This window comes from Taudactylus pleione, unplaced genomic scaffold (genome assembly GCF_031769625.1).
Source record: "Taudactylus pleione unplaced genomic scaffold, aTauple2 ptg000157l, whole genome shotgun sequence".
In the NCBI taxonomy this organism is placed as follows: Eukaryota; Metazoa; Chordata; class Amphibia; order Anura; family Myobatrachidae; genus Taudactylus; species Taudactylus pleione.
This window is the reverse complement of record NW_028284559.1, coordinates 1444034-1464583: the sequence shown is the minus strand read 5'-3', so window position 1 is coordinate 1464583 and position 20550 is coordinate 1444034. Positions and strand designations below refer to the sequence as shown.

General features: G+C 43.9%; 1 protein-coding gene across 9 annotated transcripts in view; it reads right to left on the bottom strand.

Moving 5' to 3' along the window:
- Positions 1 to 20550, bottom strand: part of KCNMA1 (potassium calcium-activated channel subfamily M alpha 1) — a 636705-nt gene that overhangs the window by 111360 nt on the left and 504795 nt on the right. For 8 of the 9 annotated variants that reach the window (XM_088474944.1, XM_088474945.1, XM_088474948.1 and 5 more), the window contains one exon: positions 12034 to 12127. In XM_088474944.1, the coding sequence (XP_088331070.1) occupies positions 12034 to 12127 (94 nt within the window). Of the gene's footprint in view, positions 1 to 12033; positions 12173 to 20550 lie in introns of all 9 variants that reach the window. The other variant, XM_088474947.1, reaches the window with a different exon arrangement.

The window sequence follows — 20550 nt, the reverse complement described above, 5'->3', positions numbered from 1 at the left end:
CATGGCCAGGAAACTCCCCAGACCTTAATCCTCAAGAGGCGGGTAGACAAACAAAAACCCACAAATTCTGTAAAACTCCAAGCATTGATTAGGCAAGAATGGGCGGCAATCAGTCAGTATGTGGCCCAGAATTTGAATGACAGCATGCCAGGGCGAATTGCAGAGGTCTTGAAAAAGAAGGGTCAACACTGCAAATACTGACTCTTTGCATAAACTTAATGTACAGTAATTGTCAATAAAAGCCTTTGATACTTATGAAATGCTTGTAATTTTCCTTCAGTATACCATAGTAACATCTGACAAAAAGGTCTAAAAACATTGAAGCAGCAAACTTTATTAAAAAACCAATACTTGTGTCATTCTCAAACTTTTGGCCATGGCTGTAGAATCTGCGAGGTCTGCAGTAGGATTGTATAAACAGTCTGATCTGCCATGGATTGAACAAGTGTGTACCCAGCTTTACTCGGAAAGCTGATGGCCGCCTAATCTGTGTTCGATGTTTCCGGCTTTGTGCATGAGCGGCAGATATGAGATGCTTTTTAGTGGGTGTCTCTAAGCACTGTACAGCGAGTGAGGCATATTTTCGCAATTGAGATCCATGAGAGATTGCAGCTGCGATGGCATTTGCGTCCATCTCTGAATCAGGCTCTGAGTACAGACTTATTAGCTGTCATGTTCTGTCACGGAACGCTGTCCATTATAGAACCTTGAGTACTGCCTTACTGATTCTCATGTCATTTCACGATACTCCCTGTTAATAGATTGAGTAGTGACTTATTACTCTACTGTCCTGTCACTTTAGTTTCAAAGATTTACAAAATTGGGCACAGACTTACTAGCTTTGCTGTTATGTGACAAATATTTCCAGGTTATTAATTGACTACTTGTTTGCGTGTTGGTTATGACACTCCATCCGTGTTAATACAATGAGGGCTGACTTGCCCGTTTTCATGTTCTGTCACATCTTACATTTCTGAGTAGTAGCTAAAGGGATATTCCATTGTCAGGCCTGTAGAGAGCTGGTCCGGGCCATGGTAATTTTGGAGTGTGTAGCTTAATTGAGGGAGATATGGCCATGCCCCCCTTAAGGGAAAAAAATAATTGCAGTGCAGAACAGGGGGTGCTGTGAGACCCTCAGCCAGGGACAAATCCAGGAAGGGGGCGCGGTCAGTCTAATCGCTCCCCCCCACCCCGCACATGCAGAGGAGACTGTTGCTGCTCTCTAGCCCTACTGCAGCCCAGTGCTAGAGATAGAGGCTGCTGATAGGTAATAGAGAGGGGGTGGCGGTGGAGGTACCAGCTCACCCCCCCTCACTCCGTGCTCCTGGTCATTGTACACTTCACATGCTGACATATAGCTTGTACTTGTCACCCGTATTCTCACAGTGATTTTGTAATGTGTCTGGGCTTTATTACAGTATAGTGACTGTCCTCTCTGATTTCTGGTATGGAGACTGCTGGCTGCCAATCGCTTTATGGATCTGCCCAGTACTCTCCTGGGGGTCCTGCTTTGATTGCTTATTTAAGCTGTTCCTGGATTTTCCAATTCTGATAGGCCAAATTACACTACTAACTGTTTGGATCCAGCTGTCTAATGGGTGGTACATAACGCTAGTGTGATGGTCTGGTTATTTTGTAGATCTGGCTCGGGACCTTTAGGTCTGAACAACGAGCATTGGAAATGAGGTTGCTTGATGAAACTCTGGCTCATGGGTATGAACAGGAGCTACAGTAGGTACAATAGTGACAGTGTAGGAACCACAGACTGTGATATGCAAGGATACTGTACTAGAACTGGGGTGAACAGACCATCTGGTCAACCCCTCATTTAGTGACCTGTGAAGGCTAGTAAGACCAGAAGTACAGCTAGAGTGTGACCCTCAGAACTCAGAATAGTATAGTACTGGTAGATAGGAACTCAGAACTCAAGCCAGAAATCAGAGTCTTATGTAGTCAGAGTACAACTTGCAATTCTGGTACAGCTCTGATGCAAGACCTGGAACCAGTGAGGAACTCAGGAACTGAGAGTCAGGATAGGTAATACAGCTACTGAACACCTCAGTGCACAGACTGTATACTGCACACCAGGAACCAGCACCCTTCTGTGAACCAGCTCAAGACAACAACACACAGTGCAGGGAAGCCAATACAAGTCAGCACAACAGTATAACCTGATAACCTGGACTACCACTGAGCATAGAGTATAACAGCATATGTAACTTGCATGCAATGTCCCAGGGGTATGATGGAATGAGACCATGGCTCAACTCGCCGGCTCAGCACTGATAGGTGACAGTACAAAGGCAGATGAAAGTGATATACTTACTGGCTGAGATGAAGTGGTAGTGCAGGTCTGTATACAGCGTGGGTGCTGACAGGCAATGGAACACAGCAGCAGATAGAACACAGGTCTGTATGCAGGGTATACACTGCGGCACTGACAGGATAATGGAACACATCGGCAGATGGAACACAGGCCCTGATTCAGAGCCGGACTCTCTGACAGAGCGCTCGCTCTGAATCAGGGCCGTCCCTCCTACTTTTTGTAGCGGCCCCCTGGCCGCTCGCATAGCTGTGGGTGACCACCCACAGCTATAGCGAGCGGCCAAAATGATGGTTGACCATTGGGCTTGCGACGAGACCCTTGTGGTAGGGTCTCGCTGCCGCAAGCCCTGGAGTGCTTTTGGCTCTATCAGAGCCAAAAGCACTCCCACTGACATCACTAGTAATGTCAGTGGGGCCGGCCCCAGACGGTAGGCGTTCCCATGGGAACGCCTCCATCTGGGCAGTCATGCCCCCGGCACGCCCACCAAAGGGGGCGTGCTGTCAATCACCATCGACAGCATGCTCCCTTTGGTGCGGGACCCATAACAACGGCTTGGCCGTCGTTATTCGGGTCTCGCGCATGCGCACGACGGAGCCGCCTCCGTCGTGCGCATGGGCAACTTGGGCAACATCGACCCGCTTGCGAGCGCTCAGCGCTCGCGAGCGGGTCTGAATCAGGCCCACAGGTCTGTATGCAACATGGAAACTGTGATGCTGGCAGGTGAACGATACTCAGCATAGATGGTAAATAGGGAGAGCCCACAAAGTAGCAACTGAAGTCACAGAGGACACGAACACAGGATACAGGAGTAAGCCTGGAGCCTTGAACTATCCGGGGTGGGAACACATTGTTCAGGCAATGGGTTGATCACAGGAACTAGTTTTATTAGGAGGTGGTCAATAGCCATTGGTCTAGCTCAGGGATTCCCAACCATGGTCCTCAAGGCACACTAACAGTCCAGATTTTAAGGATAGCCATACTTGAGCACAGGTGACTTAATTAGTACCTCAGTTATTTTGATTTAACCATCTGTGCTTAAGCATGGATATCACTAAAACCAGGACTGTTGGTGTGCCTTGAGGACCAAGGTTGGAAATCACTGGTCTAGCTGACCAGGTGAGCACACAGGTACATCAGTTAATAAAGGGAGGCGTCTCTGGGATGTCTTAGAAACTGAAACAAATTAATGTCTGAGTCAAAAGGGATGCTAAGACCCCGATTTGTGACAGCTAGCCTAGGCTCCCACAGGTCGTGTGGGGTCACCAGCCGTGGTGGAGGCCCTGATCTGGGAAGTGGTCAATAGCTCTATCTTTGGCATCACAACTGTTAGGTTGTGTGGGACTTCTTATGGTGGAAGGGCTTCCTTGCATTTCACTCCCTTCAAGTTTTATAGTCCAATGTTGCGTCAACGACATTAATGGCAGGATCTCTCGAGCCTCCACTCAGTTGTTTGTCTTCCATGCTCCTTAAATGACGTGTCCAAAAGTGGAATCTGTCAAGTGAGTCTCCTGCTTACTAGTAGTCAGCCACGCTCTGGAGCAGGATGTCATTCTGGAAGAGTCTCCAGACTCATCTCGTGGTTACTGCTGTTCTTCTCTGGGTAACTTTTCTATTTTCTCCTGTCCTACTGTCATGTTTCAGCTGACAGTAGCTAGGCTGATTACTCAAGTTGGGTTTTTAATATTCTAAAATCTATATCTGTCTAGTGGGTAATGTTCTATGTCTCCTCTTTGACTTTGTATGTTGCTCTTCCCCAGGGCAGGGCTTGTTCTGGCTATTCAGATTTGGGCCAAAAATTTTTTATATTTCCATATCTACTGAATCCGCTCTTCCCTCGCATGCTGAAAAAGGCAAAGCCTAGGAAGCGCCCATCATCCTCGTGCATTCGGCCTGGCCAAAGCTATCATGATACATCAACATCCTCAGCATTGGGGGGGAGGGGGTGGATCATCCTGGGCAACTACCTGTCCACCCAGATCTGCTCAGTCAGGGCCCATATTTCCTTCAGGACTTAACTTGGTTGACTTTGGCGGCATTGGCCTCTATGATCAGGTCATTCAGATAAAGGCTATGATGCATTCCAAGAGCTGCAAATTACCATTGTGTTTGGAGGCTTTACATCTCCTTGTGTGAACGGAAGTGGTCCATACTTATTCATTCAACTTGGCTCGTATGCTGTCATTCCTACAAGATGGGTTGGTCAGTGGGTTAAAACTATCTACAGGTTCAGATTTCAACCTTTTCTATATTTACCTAAAATAAGTTGGCCGCTATCCCTGAAGTTAAGAATTTTCTTCCAGGTGTGCTTCATGTCCAACCACCTTTGTTCCTCCGATTGTTCTGTGGGATCTCAATTTGGATCTTTCTGCACTTCAGTAGCCACCTTTTGAATCTTCGTATGTTGTGGATCTCAACTTTCTGCCAGACCAGTCTTGGAGTTGGCAGCTCTTTCTTGCATATTACCGCTCCTCATTTTTCAGGACAGTTCTGTACACCAGACCTTCTTTAACCAAAGCTCATCCGCCAGTTTTTGATTTCTGGTCTGAGTGACAACTCCTCCTCTGGCAGCAGAGATGCTCTGAGCCTTCTTGATGTTGTCAGAGCCTTGCAGAGCTATGTGGAGAGATCTGTTGTATACCGTAAAATGGACAGCCTCCTCGTGCTCTATGAATCGCAAAAGAGAGGTTGGCCAGTAACTAAACAGTCTGAGGCCAGATAAATCACGTTGGTCATCCGATAAACATGTGTTGGAGGGGACCTCAGTTCTCCTTGTGTGCCATTTTACAAGATTGGTGAGCAGTGGCATCCCTCCCCGCGGTGTCACCCGATGCAGGGAGGGACTTGTGAGCGCGGCGCAGTCGCACGCCCCCGAAAAGGGGGCGTGTCCTTCTGCGAATGGGCGTGGCCTCGCGGGACGTGGCCTCGACCTTTTTTTTATATTACTGGGAGGGGGTGCAGGGAGTGCTGACTGCATTGTGTTGCAGTGCCGGCTCCCTCACAGTGTCAGGAGTGCTGCTCTTACACTACTACATTGCAGCACCCAGCTCCAGTCACTGTGGGGGAGTGTCAGTCTGCACTTTGGTGTCACCCCTCGACGGGTGACACCCGGGTGCGGCCTGCACCCCCCTTGTGACGCCACTGTTGGTGAGTACTTCTTGGGCAGTGTGCCACAGTGCAAGGTGACCACCTGGTCCTTGAGCCATACTTTTACAAAGTTTGACAAATTTTATATTTTTTTTGTAGCTAGAGATGCCAGTTTTGGCTTAAAGTTTTGCGTGCAGCGATAAGCTGAGTGTGCCCTCCATAAGGGTTTACAGTGTCCCCCAGATAGGATGACAGAGAAAATTGGATTTTTGGGTACTCATTGCTAAATCAGTATCTCTTAATTCATCTAGGCGACACTGCACTCCTTTACTCTCTGTGTTACACTAAGTTTTCACTCTCTTTTGTTTAAGTGCTGTTCTCGATAAGTGTGTTATTTTTATCTCCTGTGGGCTTTTTAAAGTCAAAACGGAGGTGCTTTGGGATGTAAGTGGGGGAAGTGGCAGCCCTCAAACAAGTTTAAGCTTGCACTTTGTACCTGCTCCTTGAACAGCACCCTCTACACACCATAGTTTCCATTATCCCCCAGATAGATTAAGAGAAATGGATTTAACTGAGAGGTCCAAAAATCCTATTTTACACATTCATTCTGAGCAGATCTTGCAATCTTTTTCTTATACATTTTTGTGTCGCACAATCAAGTGATTTGTGGAAATGATAACTATATTGTGAAAGTATTCTTAAATATATGTACAGAGGTCCTTTCTCATCTAAATACTCCACGCAGCAAGTGAGTGAGCCACCAAGTCCTGTGCAACTCTGCTAACTTCGGATGTCTTCTGTTCCTGAAAATGCATCTAAGTCATAATACGATGTGATTAGGATGCACTGGCGACTGTGCTATTATGCGACACTTGTATATCTGTGTGTGACCAAGACTGAAAACAGAACTTTGTGTGGAAAAATGTTGTGGCATTTGCATAGTAGAGGGGCTGTTTGGTTCAACTGCATCATAGACAAGTTAGGACACCTCTGTATATTGGTTTTGGTCCTACATAATAAAGTCACATTAAAAGGCCTGATAAAATAGACTCGTGGTGATATTATGTCTTCTGGATGTAGTATGTGACTGCATACTGTGCACAAGCTATTTTGTGCAGTTAGCAGACAACAAGTTGATTTGGGTGTGTGTTGCAAGTTTGAGTTATGACTCATTGGGACCTTGTCATTTCAATCTACCCTGACAGTGCAGTCTAGCACTCAGAAGCAGACACCGCAGACAGTTCTCTTTCACAGCTGTCAGCTGTGACAGTTTCTCATCTGAAATGTTGATGACTTGTGATAAGCAATAATTCGCAAAGCATCATCTGCTAGGACAAATTATCCCTCCAGGATCAATGTGAGGACTGAGTACTATGTATTATAGGTGACCCACAGAGAAGCTCTAATACACATTGCCCATAGGCCCTCATCTTACAAACAAGATGATAAAGTAATACAAGTACTGGATTATATTACATATTTGTTAAAAGTTATCTGTTATCTGGTCATTAAACCATGAACTTCATTTATGTCTTTGGCTGTACATGTACAGAAGTGGTGTTCTTATAGCACCACTGGGAGATTTTTTTAAGTTATTTTACTCTAAAGAGGAAAAGAAATGCGCAAAGAGTGGATGGGGTGATCCTGCAGTTTATAATCTAGCTGCAATTTTGTAACTGTCTGCATGTCTAAATTGGTAAAGAAGGAATTTGATCAGTGTGCAAGGAAATGAAATAAGCAGTAAGGGTTAGAGATAAGGATAAGTGAAGGCCTATGATTGGTGAGACTTTACACATGAGCATCACGGAAAAGGCCATGATATTATTACCATATTTCAAGAGGTCGCTGTTTGCTCATTTAAGAAACATAAGCTACAGAAATTGTAGTGTGCACTGAATGTAATTGAAAACAACCTGTCAATTGAAGAAGCCAGCAATGTTGTTGTCCCACTGTACTCAAGCACTTTGTTAGCAGAATCAGCAGTAAATCAAAATACTGAGGGGTGACTATTTTCTTGAAATAAAATGGGGAAAAAATAGTTAAAAGGAAATAAATCAGTTACTTAGATTACGATGATCCCGGCAGCCATAAAAGTGAGGTTTTAGTAATTTATTTTCTTCAACACGGTCCAGTTAACAGAAACAAAATAAATTATTATTAATACTTCATTTACATGACAAAAGTGATAGTTTAGCTGTATATTATAGATAACAGCTATTTTCGCCCATGCATAATAGTTAGGTACGTATAGACCTCAGCAACCACATCCAAATACATTGCTGCCCTTTCTATGTATTCTCTTTTCTGCTTGCCAACAAGTCCCAATTTAATGCCTCCATTAAACCCCAACACCTCCTATTCAGTTTACCTCTCCGTTCACACCCTCTCTTCCATCCCTTTCCCTGTCTTATTGCAGCTCTCTTCACACAATCACTGGATGCAGGCTCCTACTTTGAACACTACATCTCATCATACAAACTGACACAGCCATGCTTTTCAAAAACCCGCAGCCAATCTGTTAATCATTACTTATTTACAAATGCCTCCAGGCCTTGAGGGGCCTGCAAGGAGCATGCACGATACCCCAGTCAGCTTCGCTTTCCCTGCTAGTGAAATAACTTAAATAAATAAATAAGTGTGGGGAATACAGAAAATAAATAAATAAAAGAAATAGGAAACACTCCCCCTAAGGCAACCTAAACCCATCACTTTCCATTGCACATAAAATGTACCGGAGAACACTAAAGTATTTAATATATATATATTTATATATATGGTATAATATACCTACAGGAATGGCCTTTTGTGTGGAGCATGGCTGTCTGGTATCTGGTAATTTGATGTTTTGCTAAAGGCAACAGTATAAGAAAAAAAAATGCACCTAGTGTACTGAACTGTCAGCCGAATTCTCTGGGGCCTGTAGGGTAAAGATGTACCCTAAAGCATCAGAATCTTGACATGGCTTTGAAGCACATGAAAACTGTGTAAATAACTCCCTGGAATTATTATCACTCAAGATCAAAGGAAGGAAAGAGATTTAACAGAGCTAGAAAAGGGGGTGAGCCATTTCAGCACTGTGAGGCCAGTTAGTGCTTTGCAGAGTTTTTCTTCTTATAATTTTAGCAATTCGTAAAACCAGTAATACAGAAAAAGAAACAGATTTTTTATCTATTATGATAATTATGAATAATTCAAGCCTTTTGCCCATTTCTGCTTTAGGGTGACAGTATTATAACCATACTCTTAGACCCAGAATATACTTTGACAATTAATGTTAATCATGATGAATTTATGTCTGAGGTGCACTGAAAACCCTTCTTGATTAGTAATGCATTTTATATTGCAAGCAATACCAGGTATACACATTATACTAGTTTAAGAAATTCTGTATTTTACACACTTGACATTTTTATCTTGTGGTCTTTATATTTCTATAAAACTCACTTTCAGTCTACTCTTTTGCTGAGTACTTTAATAGGCTGTTATTTTTTTAAAGATACTAATTCAAAAATGTTATTTGCTTATAGGGGAGATGCTATGCACAGCCTATAAAATGACAGAAACTGATTGGTTGCTTTGGCCACCTTCTCCACTGTATCTTTTTTGAAGGTTTGATACATCTCCTCCTAATTGTGTTTAGCACTGGGGAATGTATGTATTAGGCATAGTGTTAGGTAATATCTCTGTGCTGGCTATGAGCAAACTCGGCTACCCCTCTGCTTGTTCAAATTTTTGGATCTTGCAACACAGCATTGACATCATAGTCCAGTTACAATGACACTGGATACGCAGGAGTCCTTTCTGCTAGGGCACACCCACATGATTTTGTACTGTGAGATGATCATTACACCTCAACAAGACTGACAGCACACGTGTGAGGAGACAATGGAAGATAAGAAGAATAAACTCTACTGAATAGTGAGCTCTGCAAGCACATTTTCTAGCACCTTTACATTAACAATGCAATTCACTGATATAAAATATTCTTACATATTAATCTCTTGGACAAACACATGAGAATAGAAAACAAAAGACTGCATTTAATTATTTAGAACCGCACGACCAGCCTGCACGATTTCAGCACATTCTGTAAAAATGCTGGATGTGACAAATGCAAACCAAGTTTGTATGACATTGAGAAACCTAGATTAAATGCAGTATAACTTATTTGTAAGAATTTTGGAAACCTGCAACTCCTATTTCCTGTCTACTCGACAGCTCCTAACAAAGTTCTGAATGTCCTAATTACTGTACTGTCACGTCACGGCTGCATTGTGTAACTTCAGTAGGACCTCAGATGAGCACTGTGCATGTTATTAGTTTTTCCCACTCCCTTCACCGTCTAAATCAATTAATGAAGATTTGATTTAAATCGACAGCATAAAAGGGAAGGTAATTCTCAGGTTCGCCTTAGATTGTACTAATACATTCAACATAGTCCCAATGAACAGATAGTTGTATTCACAGACGCTGCTTCAAAGGGAGACTAGCCTTAGGCTAGCATATCATGGGAGCTGGCTGATTGGTTCATGTTATCATTAGTGCCACCGCTCGTTTTCAGCTACACAGGAACAGGATGAGGGGAGAGTGCTCCCACTTTACAGCCGACGTATTTTTCAAACGCCTTTTCAAATTGTTTTCCATGACAGAAATTGTTTTTTCAGCTCTGTCATTACCTGCTGATACGCTGACAGAATAAATACTCATGCTTTAAAAAGCCATCTAACAACCCTGCAGAATTTTTTTTTCACCTGTCCTCATTTTTTTTCCTTTAGCTGCAACATTTATTTCGAAACAGTAAAATAGAGATGAGGGTTTAAACACATACTGACACAGTGCCTGCTGCTTTGCGGAAGAAAAAAAAAAGTTTATCCAAGGGTAAAGACAGGCCTTTAAAGCCATTCATCTCAGTACACAGAGTTAAGGTTTCAATGCATCAAGATTGAGCTTAATTCTGCAGTACCTTGGACAGCTGTCAGGATCTGTCTGAGCAAACAGCTACAGTACCTTGGACAGCTCCCTCACTTCACACTGCATCCAAGCAGGGGCTTTTTACACGGTACCACTCGGCTTTGAACACAGCAAAGAAACTTACAGTATTTATAGTTGAACATATTTGCATCCAAACACACAAGTACAATTTGGTCGTACATATTGAGCACTTATATGGCCATGTGAGTTGCACATATATTAAGATATATGCAACTTTGTTGGAACGTGTCTGCTTTCAAAAAAAAAAAAAAAAAGGACCTCAAGATACACTTTCATTTATTGGATGTGGTTACCAGCCCAGACTTTTGGATAGTGTACAAGTTTTTAAAGTTGTATTTTTCTTTTAACACTGAAGAGATCCGCTGATCATTATCATCAATAGAAGCACAGATTTTTCCTCCATGGGTCAATCTGCGGATGCATCCAAATCGAATTATTTTGCAATTATGTGAGCACGCTGACAGTAGAAGATATTACTGGTAGAAATAATAACATTCCTTGCTACTTTTATATGTTTTTTTAACACAAGTGCTGGTTTAGAATTTTCCATTTATCTCCATGTGTATAAATAGGGCAGCTTCAGCATTCCCGTGAAAGCATGTCATTACAGAACTGATTATAATATGACATAATTAAATAACTAAAATATTCAGGAACTGTTTTACCAGTATAATCAATGATATGGTTATTGATGTGTGCTGCATTCTCCCCTTATAAATCTTACCACTACCCAAACAGCCTACTGCACAACATCTTATGGCCAGTTAACACTCTTGGGCAAAATAAATGTTTCTTTAAAAGGATGTAGTCAATGCACAACAAGAACCAAACATAGTTAACAGGTGAAGCATCTATCAATGTCACAACAACTTCACTAAAACATTGAGCATTCTCTTTATTCTAACAAACCGTAAAATACACATTTAACAAGCTCTTCAATAAAAACCTAAAGGCTGCTTAATATGGAACAAAAAGATCAAATAGCAAAGAATAACATGTTAGTCATTCCTCATAAAACTTGCGCTAACATTACTAGTTACAGTATGATGTCACTGGCCATGTAAGTTGGTCCCTCAGACTGAGGCACACATGACATACTCTGGCTGCCTCTCTGATTAATGCACCATTCTCCTAAACAATCCATAGATATATAGATACTACACTATATACATATTCAAAGTTGGATTAAAGTGGGTCAGAATTACGGCATATTGACACTATTTTCATGTCACATTTTCAAACTTTGCTATTTCTTTAAACACCACGTACTTAGGTGCATGTAACTGTATACCTTCACAATTCCCAAAACATGATCCAAGTGTCAAAATAAGCTTTCTGACATTATAATAATTTAGTTGTGAATGTTTATTTTCTTACTTTACCTGCACATACTGTTGCTAAAATGGAAACATTTCATTTTGAGCTTGGTGAATTTATGTTTATACAACCAGCCTGCATGACTCCAGCATACTCAATAATCATTTTGGTAAAACACCACTTATTCATTTTTATTTTTTTACGCCTATTGTGTTGTATGCAAGCTGTTAAACTGCGAAGGTTGTTATGATGAACAGAAATTATACTTGCTAGCAAAATAGAAACACAACATTTGTCCTGCACTGCACTCTTACCTCGTCATGTTGGGTGAAGAATTTGGGGAGTGGCGCATTCCTCCATTCCGCTGCTTTTTTTTAGGTGACAATGCCGATGGTTGCTCATCTTCAACTGCAAACACAGGCAAAGCGGTCAGGCAGGGGAGAGTGAGGAGGACTGTAGACAGAAGACAACAAGAAACTAACAGAAGAAGAACAGAGGTGAAGGGAATACAGACAAAACATGTAACAAGTCAGTCACTCACAGCTCCACCACCACTAGCCTACAACGAGAAGGACGGAAGCTGTTAGTTGTGAGGACATAAAGCACACTGAGAAAGCAGAACTTGGGATGGGATAAATCCAAGAAACAACATGTGCTGTTAAAACAAGCTGTCATCATCACAATTCATGCAGGATCTCCCTCCTGAGCTGATGAATTTCTGACAGCTTGGAAACCCCTGTACCCCAATTGTATTGTTGTGCCGCTATCAACCGCAACATAAACATCTCACCCACGGAAATGTGCTGCTACAGTCTGTTATTCATGTTATCATGTTAGAAACATTCTACAAGAATTCACTGATACAGTATGAAACTGCTTATTACAGGTTTGTTAAGTGTCACCCCTATTTGGTGTATCAAAATCTAGCGTGTGTCCCAGTATACCTGTAATGGTTACACTTTCTTCCTTCATATACGTGCAGTAAGAATGACCTGATCAACTGATACATCAGAAACATAAATGCAAAAAGATAAAAATGTAACTGCCGGCTTCAGTGACTGCATCTTTTATACTGGACCTCAAGTAATTTCGCTACAGTATTTAAACAGGTACAGTATGCATAAGTTTTGTACCATCAATAGATACTGTGCAATTATATGGATTGTGATATGGAAGTATATGCTGCAAATAATACAACACTTATAGGCTGTTGTTTAAAACCTACAGAACCCAGCTCCTAGTCTTGTGTTCTTTAGCAGAAGTACATGAAACTAGCTGTTTATGACTGTAATGTACTTGCAAAACAATGGCTGCCCCCTACAGCATGCTGGAATTAAGTTAACCCTTTCTTCTATACAGTTTAGACTGTAAAAATGTATGCCATTTTTGTTGTGTATCTCTTTACTGCAATGTTTATAATAACAACGAGCAATGTCAACTTACATGCTAAAGCTTTCCTGTGAAGTCTCCAACCTAATATTCAATTACCCCCTCCCTTACTGTATTTCTAGACATATACTGTTAGCGGTTTGTTCTATTAATTAAACCCTCAAGGGGTATGAAATGTATTGAATTAGCATAGACTTCATTTTCAGGACTCTGCAGAACAATTTAAAGCTCTGTTAACCTATTAATGGCCTATTTTCTAGAAGAACTGGTTGCTGTGAAACAAAGCGCACCAGCCCAGAAGTAACTCAAAAACACTATCTTTGCACGTAGCATAAAAAAACAACAACAGTAAAACACTCAGAAATTGTACAGTTGTACAGTATAATCTCTACCCAAGTTCCACCTATTAACCCTATTGTTTGCCATAAGACTAATATTTTAGCCATGACTACATATAAAGAGTGTGAGCGAACATTTGAAGTAAACTAAGTTATATCAAATACAAACAGCCAACAACCAATCTATTACTGTACCTTTCTATTACTGCAAAATAAAATGTGGTAACGACCAGCTTCAAGTCAATGCCTTTCTGGTATTATCTGACTTAATTGTACTGAGAAGCAATGCTCATTTGCAGAAAGGATTGGCACACTTTCAGCATGCACTTGTGTAATATACTTTTTGTAAACATGACACAGTTCCATCCAACAATCTTTGCTGGAACATCCAAATTATTGTTCAGGGACATGATGTCACAGGTGCACTCTATGGCTTTAGTCAGGTACCAGTTTTGTGCCAGGATGTTCACAGAAACCCTGTCATAAATTGAGCATCTCTGCCAGGTAAAAGGTCCCACCTAGCTCTGCTACACACTGGGTCCTGGCAGAGATAAATAAATCAGAGACTAATCCTCCTTATGCACATTATATATTCTGTATTTAATCCACAAATTCCAGACGCAAATGTCATTCATATATTCACATCATGCCATGTTATTCTGCAGATTAAGAAGCTCATCCATCATATTCCCAGCACTTGCTCTCTAAATGGATTTTCAGTACATATTGGTTTATATACTATATTGTCAGTGCACAAATTCATATGTACTGCAATTATCCAGAGTCACATAAATATATCACTAAGTGCTGTAAGCCAAGGTACCTCCTTTGTATCTATATTGAAACAAGAGATAGATATTACAAGATCACCAGAACTATTACAAGAACACCAGTATTCCACTCATACCATACACTGCATACAGTAAAACCACCAAAATGTCAGCATTATCCTCACACCATACACTGCATTCAGTAAAACCTCCAAATCCCAGCATTCCCCTAACACAAAATGGTGCATACAGGAACGCCACCAGAATGCCAGCATTCACCTCACACCAAACACTGCATTCAGGACAACGATCAGAATGCCAGGATTTACCTCACACCATACAGGAACGCCACCAGAATGCCAGTATTTACCTCGCACTATACAGCATACCTCCCAACATGACCCTCTCCAGGAGGGACACAATGCTCTGGTCCTGGGCTTCCCTGGTAATTTATGATTGATGGCGGCTCCAGAGGTGGGGCTGCAGCACAGTCCAAAATTCAAATAGGGGCGTCACACCAACTGCCAGTGAGTCCCAGCCAGTGATGTTGGGCAGTGTGTGAAATGACAGTTGGTGTGGCTCCCCTATTTGAATTTTGAACTGTGCTGCAGCCTCACCTCTTACCAGGGAAGTCCAGGACCAGAGCATTGTGTCCCTCCTGGAGAGGGTCATGTTGGGAGGTATGATACAGGAAAACCACCAGTATTTACCTCACACCATACACTGCATTCAGGAAAACCAGCAGAATGCCAGTATTTACCTCACACCATACAAGAAAACTAGCAGAATGCCAGGATTTATCTCACACCATACACTGCATTCAGGAAAACTAGCAGAATGCCAGTATTTAACCTCCACCATACACTGCATTCAGGAAAACCACCAGAACGCCAGAATTTACCTCACAACATACAGGAAAACTAGCAGAATGCCAGGATTTACCTCACACCATACACTGCATTCAGGAAAACCAACAGAATGCCAGTATTTACCTCACACCATACAGGAAAACCACCAAAAAGCCAGTATTCACCTCACACCAAACACTGCATTCAGGAAAACCAGCAGAATGCCAGTATTTACCTCACAACATAAAGGAAAACTAGCAGAATGGCAGGATTTACCTAACAACATACAATGCATTCAGGAAAACCAGCAGAATGCCAGTATTCACCTCACATCATACATAAAAACCACCAGAAAGCCAGTATTTACCCTCCACCATACAGGAAAACCACCAGAAAGACAGTATTCACCTCACACCAAACACTGCATTCAGGAAAACCACCAAAAATCCAGTATTCACCTCACACCAAACACTGCATTCAGGAAAACCAGCAGAAAGCCAGTATTCACCTCACACCATACATAAACACCAGAAGAAAGCCAGTATTTACCCTCCACCATACACTGCATTCAGGAAAACCACCAGAATGCCAGTATTTACCTCATAACATAATGGAAAACTATCAGAATACCAGGATTTACCTCACACCAAACACTGCATTCAGGACAACGATCAGAATGCCAGGATTTATCTCACACCATACAGGAACGCCACCAGAATGCCAGTATTTACCTCGCACTATACAGCATACCTCCCAACATGACCCTCTCCAGGAGGGACACAATGCTCTGGTCCTGGGCTTCCCTGGTAATTTATGATTGATGGCGGCTCCAGAGGTGGGGCTGCAGCACAGTCCAAAATTCAAATAGGGGCGTCACACCAACTGCCAGTGAGTCCCAGCCAGTGATGTTGGGCAGTGTGTGAAATGACAGTTGGTGTGGCTCCCCTATTTGAATTTTGAACTGTGCTGCAGCCTCACCTCTTACCAGGGAAGTCCAGGACCAGAGCATTGTGTCCCTCCTGGAGAGGGTCATGTTGGGAGGTATGATACAGGAAAACCACCAGTATTTACCTCACACCATACACTGCATTCAGGAAAATGCGCCGCAGGTAGGCACTATTGACAGGCGCCTGCTGAGATTGTAACCAGCGGTCGCCCGGCTCCCTCCCCGCAGCGGCAGCCAGAGCCGGAGGCTAGAGCTCACTCGTGAGCTCTGGCTTCCGACTCACGCAGTGCACTTTGGGAGAGCAGAGGAGCAGCCGGGCGGACCAGAAGGCAGCGGGAGCCGGGCTTAAGGTAAGTATGAATTTTTTTTCTTTTTATCGCAAGCGGCTTTTCCACTGAGGGCATTGCTCGGGGGGGGGGGGGGCATTACTACTGGGGGGCATGCGTTACTACAGGGTGCATTTCTGGGGGGGCATTACTTGGGGGGGCATTACTACAGGGGGCATTACTGGGGGGGCATTACTACTGAGGCCATTGCTCGGGGGGGCATTACTACAGTGGGCATTACTGGGGCGGTATTACTCGGCATTACTACAGGGGGCATTACTCGTGAAGGGGCATTACTACAGGGGGCTTTACTGGGGGGGCATTACTGCTGGGGGGCATTACTACAGGGGGCATTACTGGGGGGGCATTACTTGCGAAGGGGCATTACTACAGGGGGCATTACTACAGGGGGCATTACTGGGGGCACTACTATTGAGGGCATTGCTCGGGGGGAATTACTAATGGGGGGCATTACTGGGGGGGCGTTACTACAGGGGGCATTACAACTAGGGGCATTACTACTGGGGGCACCATTTCTGGGGACTACTTGAAGGTAGGGCATTACTACTGGGGCACTAGTACAGAGGGAGCATTACTATTAGGGGCACTAATACAGGGGCATTTATACAGAGGGTACTACAACAGGGGGCATTACTACTGGTGCCACTACCACAGGGGGCATGACTACTGGGGGCACAGCTACAGGGGTATTACTACTGAGGGCATTTATGTAGGGGGCATTACTATTGGGGACTCTACTACTGGGGCATTGCATAGGGGGCACTGCATAAGGGGCAACACTCCTGGGGGCACTAGTACTGGGTGCACTGCATAAAGGGCACCACTACTGTGGGCTCTGCATACGGGGCACTGCCACAGTGGGCACTGACACTACTAGGGTCCCCATTGTGCATACCCCCAGTTCATCATATTTAATAGGGGCCCCCACATGTTTGTTGCCCAGGGGCCCCCACAGACCTTAATCCGGCCCTGACCTCACACCAAACACTGCATTCAGGAAAACCAGCAGAAAGCCAGTAATCACCGGTCCTCACACCAAACACTGCATTCAGGAAAACCAGCAGAAAGCCAGTATTCACCTCACACCATACATAAAAACCACAAGAAAGCCAGTATTTACCCTCCACCATACACTGCATTCAGGAAAACCACCAGAATGCCAGTATTTACCTCATAACATACTGGAAAACTATCAGAATACCAGGATTTACCTCACACCAAACACTGCATTCAGGACAACGATCAGAATGCCAGGATTTACCTCATACCATAGACTGCATTCAGGAAAACTATAAGAACACGAATATTTACCTCACACCATACTGGAAAAACCACCAGAACGCCAGTATTCACCGGTCCTCACACCAAACACTGCATTCAGGAAAACCACCAGAAAGCCAGTATTCACCTCACACCATACAGGAAAACTAGCAGAATGCCACGACTTACCTCACACCATACACTACATTCAGGAAAACCAGCAGGCTACCAGTATTCACCTCACACCATACATGAAAACCACCAGAAAGCCAGTATTTACCCTCCACCATACACTGCATTCATGAAAACCACCAGAATGCCAGTATTTACCTCACACCATACAGGAAAACCACCAGAAAGCCAGTATTCACCTCACACCAAACACTGCATTCAGGAAAACCAGCAGAATGCCAGTATTTACCTCACACCATACAGGAAAACTAGCAGAATGCCAGGATTTACCTCACACCATACACTGCATTCAGGAAAACTAGCAGAATGCCAGTATTTAACCTCCACCATACACTGCATTCCGGAGAACCATCAGAACGCCAGTATTTACCTCACAACATACATGAATACTAGCAGAATGCCAGGATTTACCTCACATCATACACTGCATTCAGAAAAAGCACCAGGAAAACCACCAGAATGCCAGTCTTTACCTCACACCATACAGGAAAACCACCAGAAAGCCAGTATTCACCTCACACCAAACACTGCATTCAGGAAAACCAGCAGAATGCCAGTATTTACCTCACAACATACAAGAAAACTAGCAGAATGCCAGGATTTACCTCACACCATACACTGCATTCAGGAAAACCAGCAGAATGCCAATATTCACCTCACACCAAACACTGCATTCAGGAAAACCAGCAGAATGCCAGTATTTACCTCACACCATACAAGAAAACTAGCAGAATGCCAGGATTTATCTCACACCATACACTGCATTCAGGAAAACTAGCAGAATGCCAGTATTTAACCTCCACCATACACTGCATTCAGGAAAACCACCAGAACGCCAGAATTTACCTCACAACATACAGGAAAACTAGCAGAATGCCAGGATTTACCTCACACCATACACTGCATTCAGGAAAACCAACAGAATGCCAGTATTTACCTCACACCATACAGGAAAACCACCAAAAAGCCAGTATTCACCTCACACCAAACACTGCATTCAGGAAAACCAGCAGAATGCCAGTATTTACCTCACAACATAAAGGAAAACTAGCAGAATGGCAGGATTTACCTAACAACATACAATGCATTCAGGAAAACCAGCAGAATGCCAGTATTCACCTCACATCATACATAAAAACCACCAGAAAGCCAGTATTTACCCTCCACCATACAGGAAAACCACCAGAAAGACAGTATTCACCTCACACCAAACACTGCATTCAGGAAAACCACCAAAAATCCAGTATTCACCTCACACCAAACACTGCATTCAGGAAAACCAGCAGAAAGCCAGTATTCACCTCACACCATACATAAACACCACAAGAAAGCCAGTATTTACCCTCCACCATACACTGCATTCAGGAAAACCACCAGAATGCCAGTACTTACCTCATAACATAATGGAAAACTATCAGAATACCAGGATTTACCTCACACCAAACACTGCATTCAGGACAACGATCAGAATGCCAGGATTTACCTCACACCATACAGGAACGCCACCAGAATGCCAGTATTTACCTCGCACTATACAGCATACCTCCCAACATGACCCTCTCCAGGAGGGACACAATGCTCTGGTCCTGGGCTTCCCTGGTAATTTATGATTGATGGCGGCTCCAGAGGTGGGGCTGCAGCACAGTCCAAAATTCAAATAGGGGCGTCACACCAACTGCCAGTGAGTCCCAGCCAGTGATGTTGGGCAGTGTGTGAAATGACAGTTGGTGTGGCTCCCCTATTTGAATTTTGAACTGTGCTGCAGCCTCACCTCTTACCAGGGAAGTCCAGGACCAGAGCATTGTGTCCCTCCTGGAGAGGGTCATGTTGGGAGGTATGATACAGGAAAACCACCAGTATTTACCTCACACCATACACTGCATTCAGGAAAATGCGCCGCAGGTAGGCACTATTGACAGGCGCCTGCTGAGATTGTAACCAGCGGTCGCCCGGCTCCCTCCCCGCAGCGGCAGCCAGAGCCGGAGGCTAGAGCTCACTCGTGAGCTCTGGCTTCCGACTCATGCAGTGCACTATGGGAGAGCAGAGGAGCAGCCGGGCGGACCAGAAGGCAGCGGGAGCCGGGCTTAAGGTAAGTATGAATTTTTTTTCTTTTTATCGCAAGCGGCTTTTCCACTGAGGGCATTGCTCGGGGGGGGGGGGGGGCATTACTACTGGGGGGCATGCGTTACTACAGGGTGCATTTCTGGGGGGGCATTACTTGGGGGGGCATTACTACAGGGGGCATTACTGGGGGGGCATTACTACTGAGGCCATTGCTCGGGGGGGCATTACTACAGTGGGCATTACTGGGGCGGTATTACTCGGCATTACTACAGGGGGCATTACTCGTGAAGGGGCATTACTACAGGGGGCTTTACTGGGGGGGCATTACTGCTGGGGGGCATTACTACAGGGGGCATTACTGGGGGGGCATTACTTGCGAAGGGGCATTACTACAGGGGGCATTACTACAGGGGGCATTACTGGGGGCACTACTATTGAGGGCATTGCTCGGGGGGAATTACTAATGGGGGGCATTACTGGGGGGGCGTTACTACAGGGGGCATTACAACTAGGGGCATTACTACTGGGGGCACCATTTCTGGGGACTACTTGAAGGTAGGGCATTACTACTGGGGCACTAGTACAGAGGGAGCATTACTATTAGGGGCACTAATACAGGGGCATTTATACAGAGGGTACTACAACAGGGGGCATTACTACTGGTGCCACTACCACAG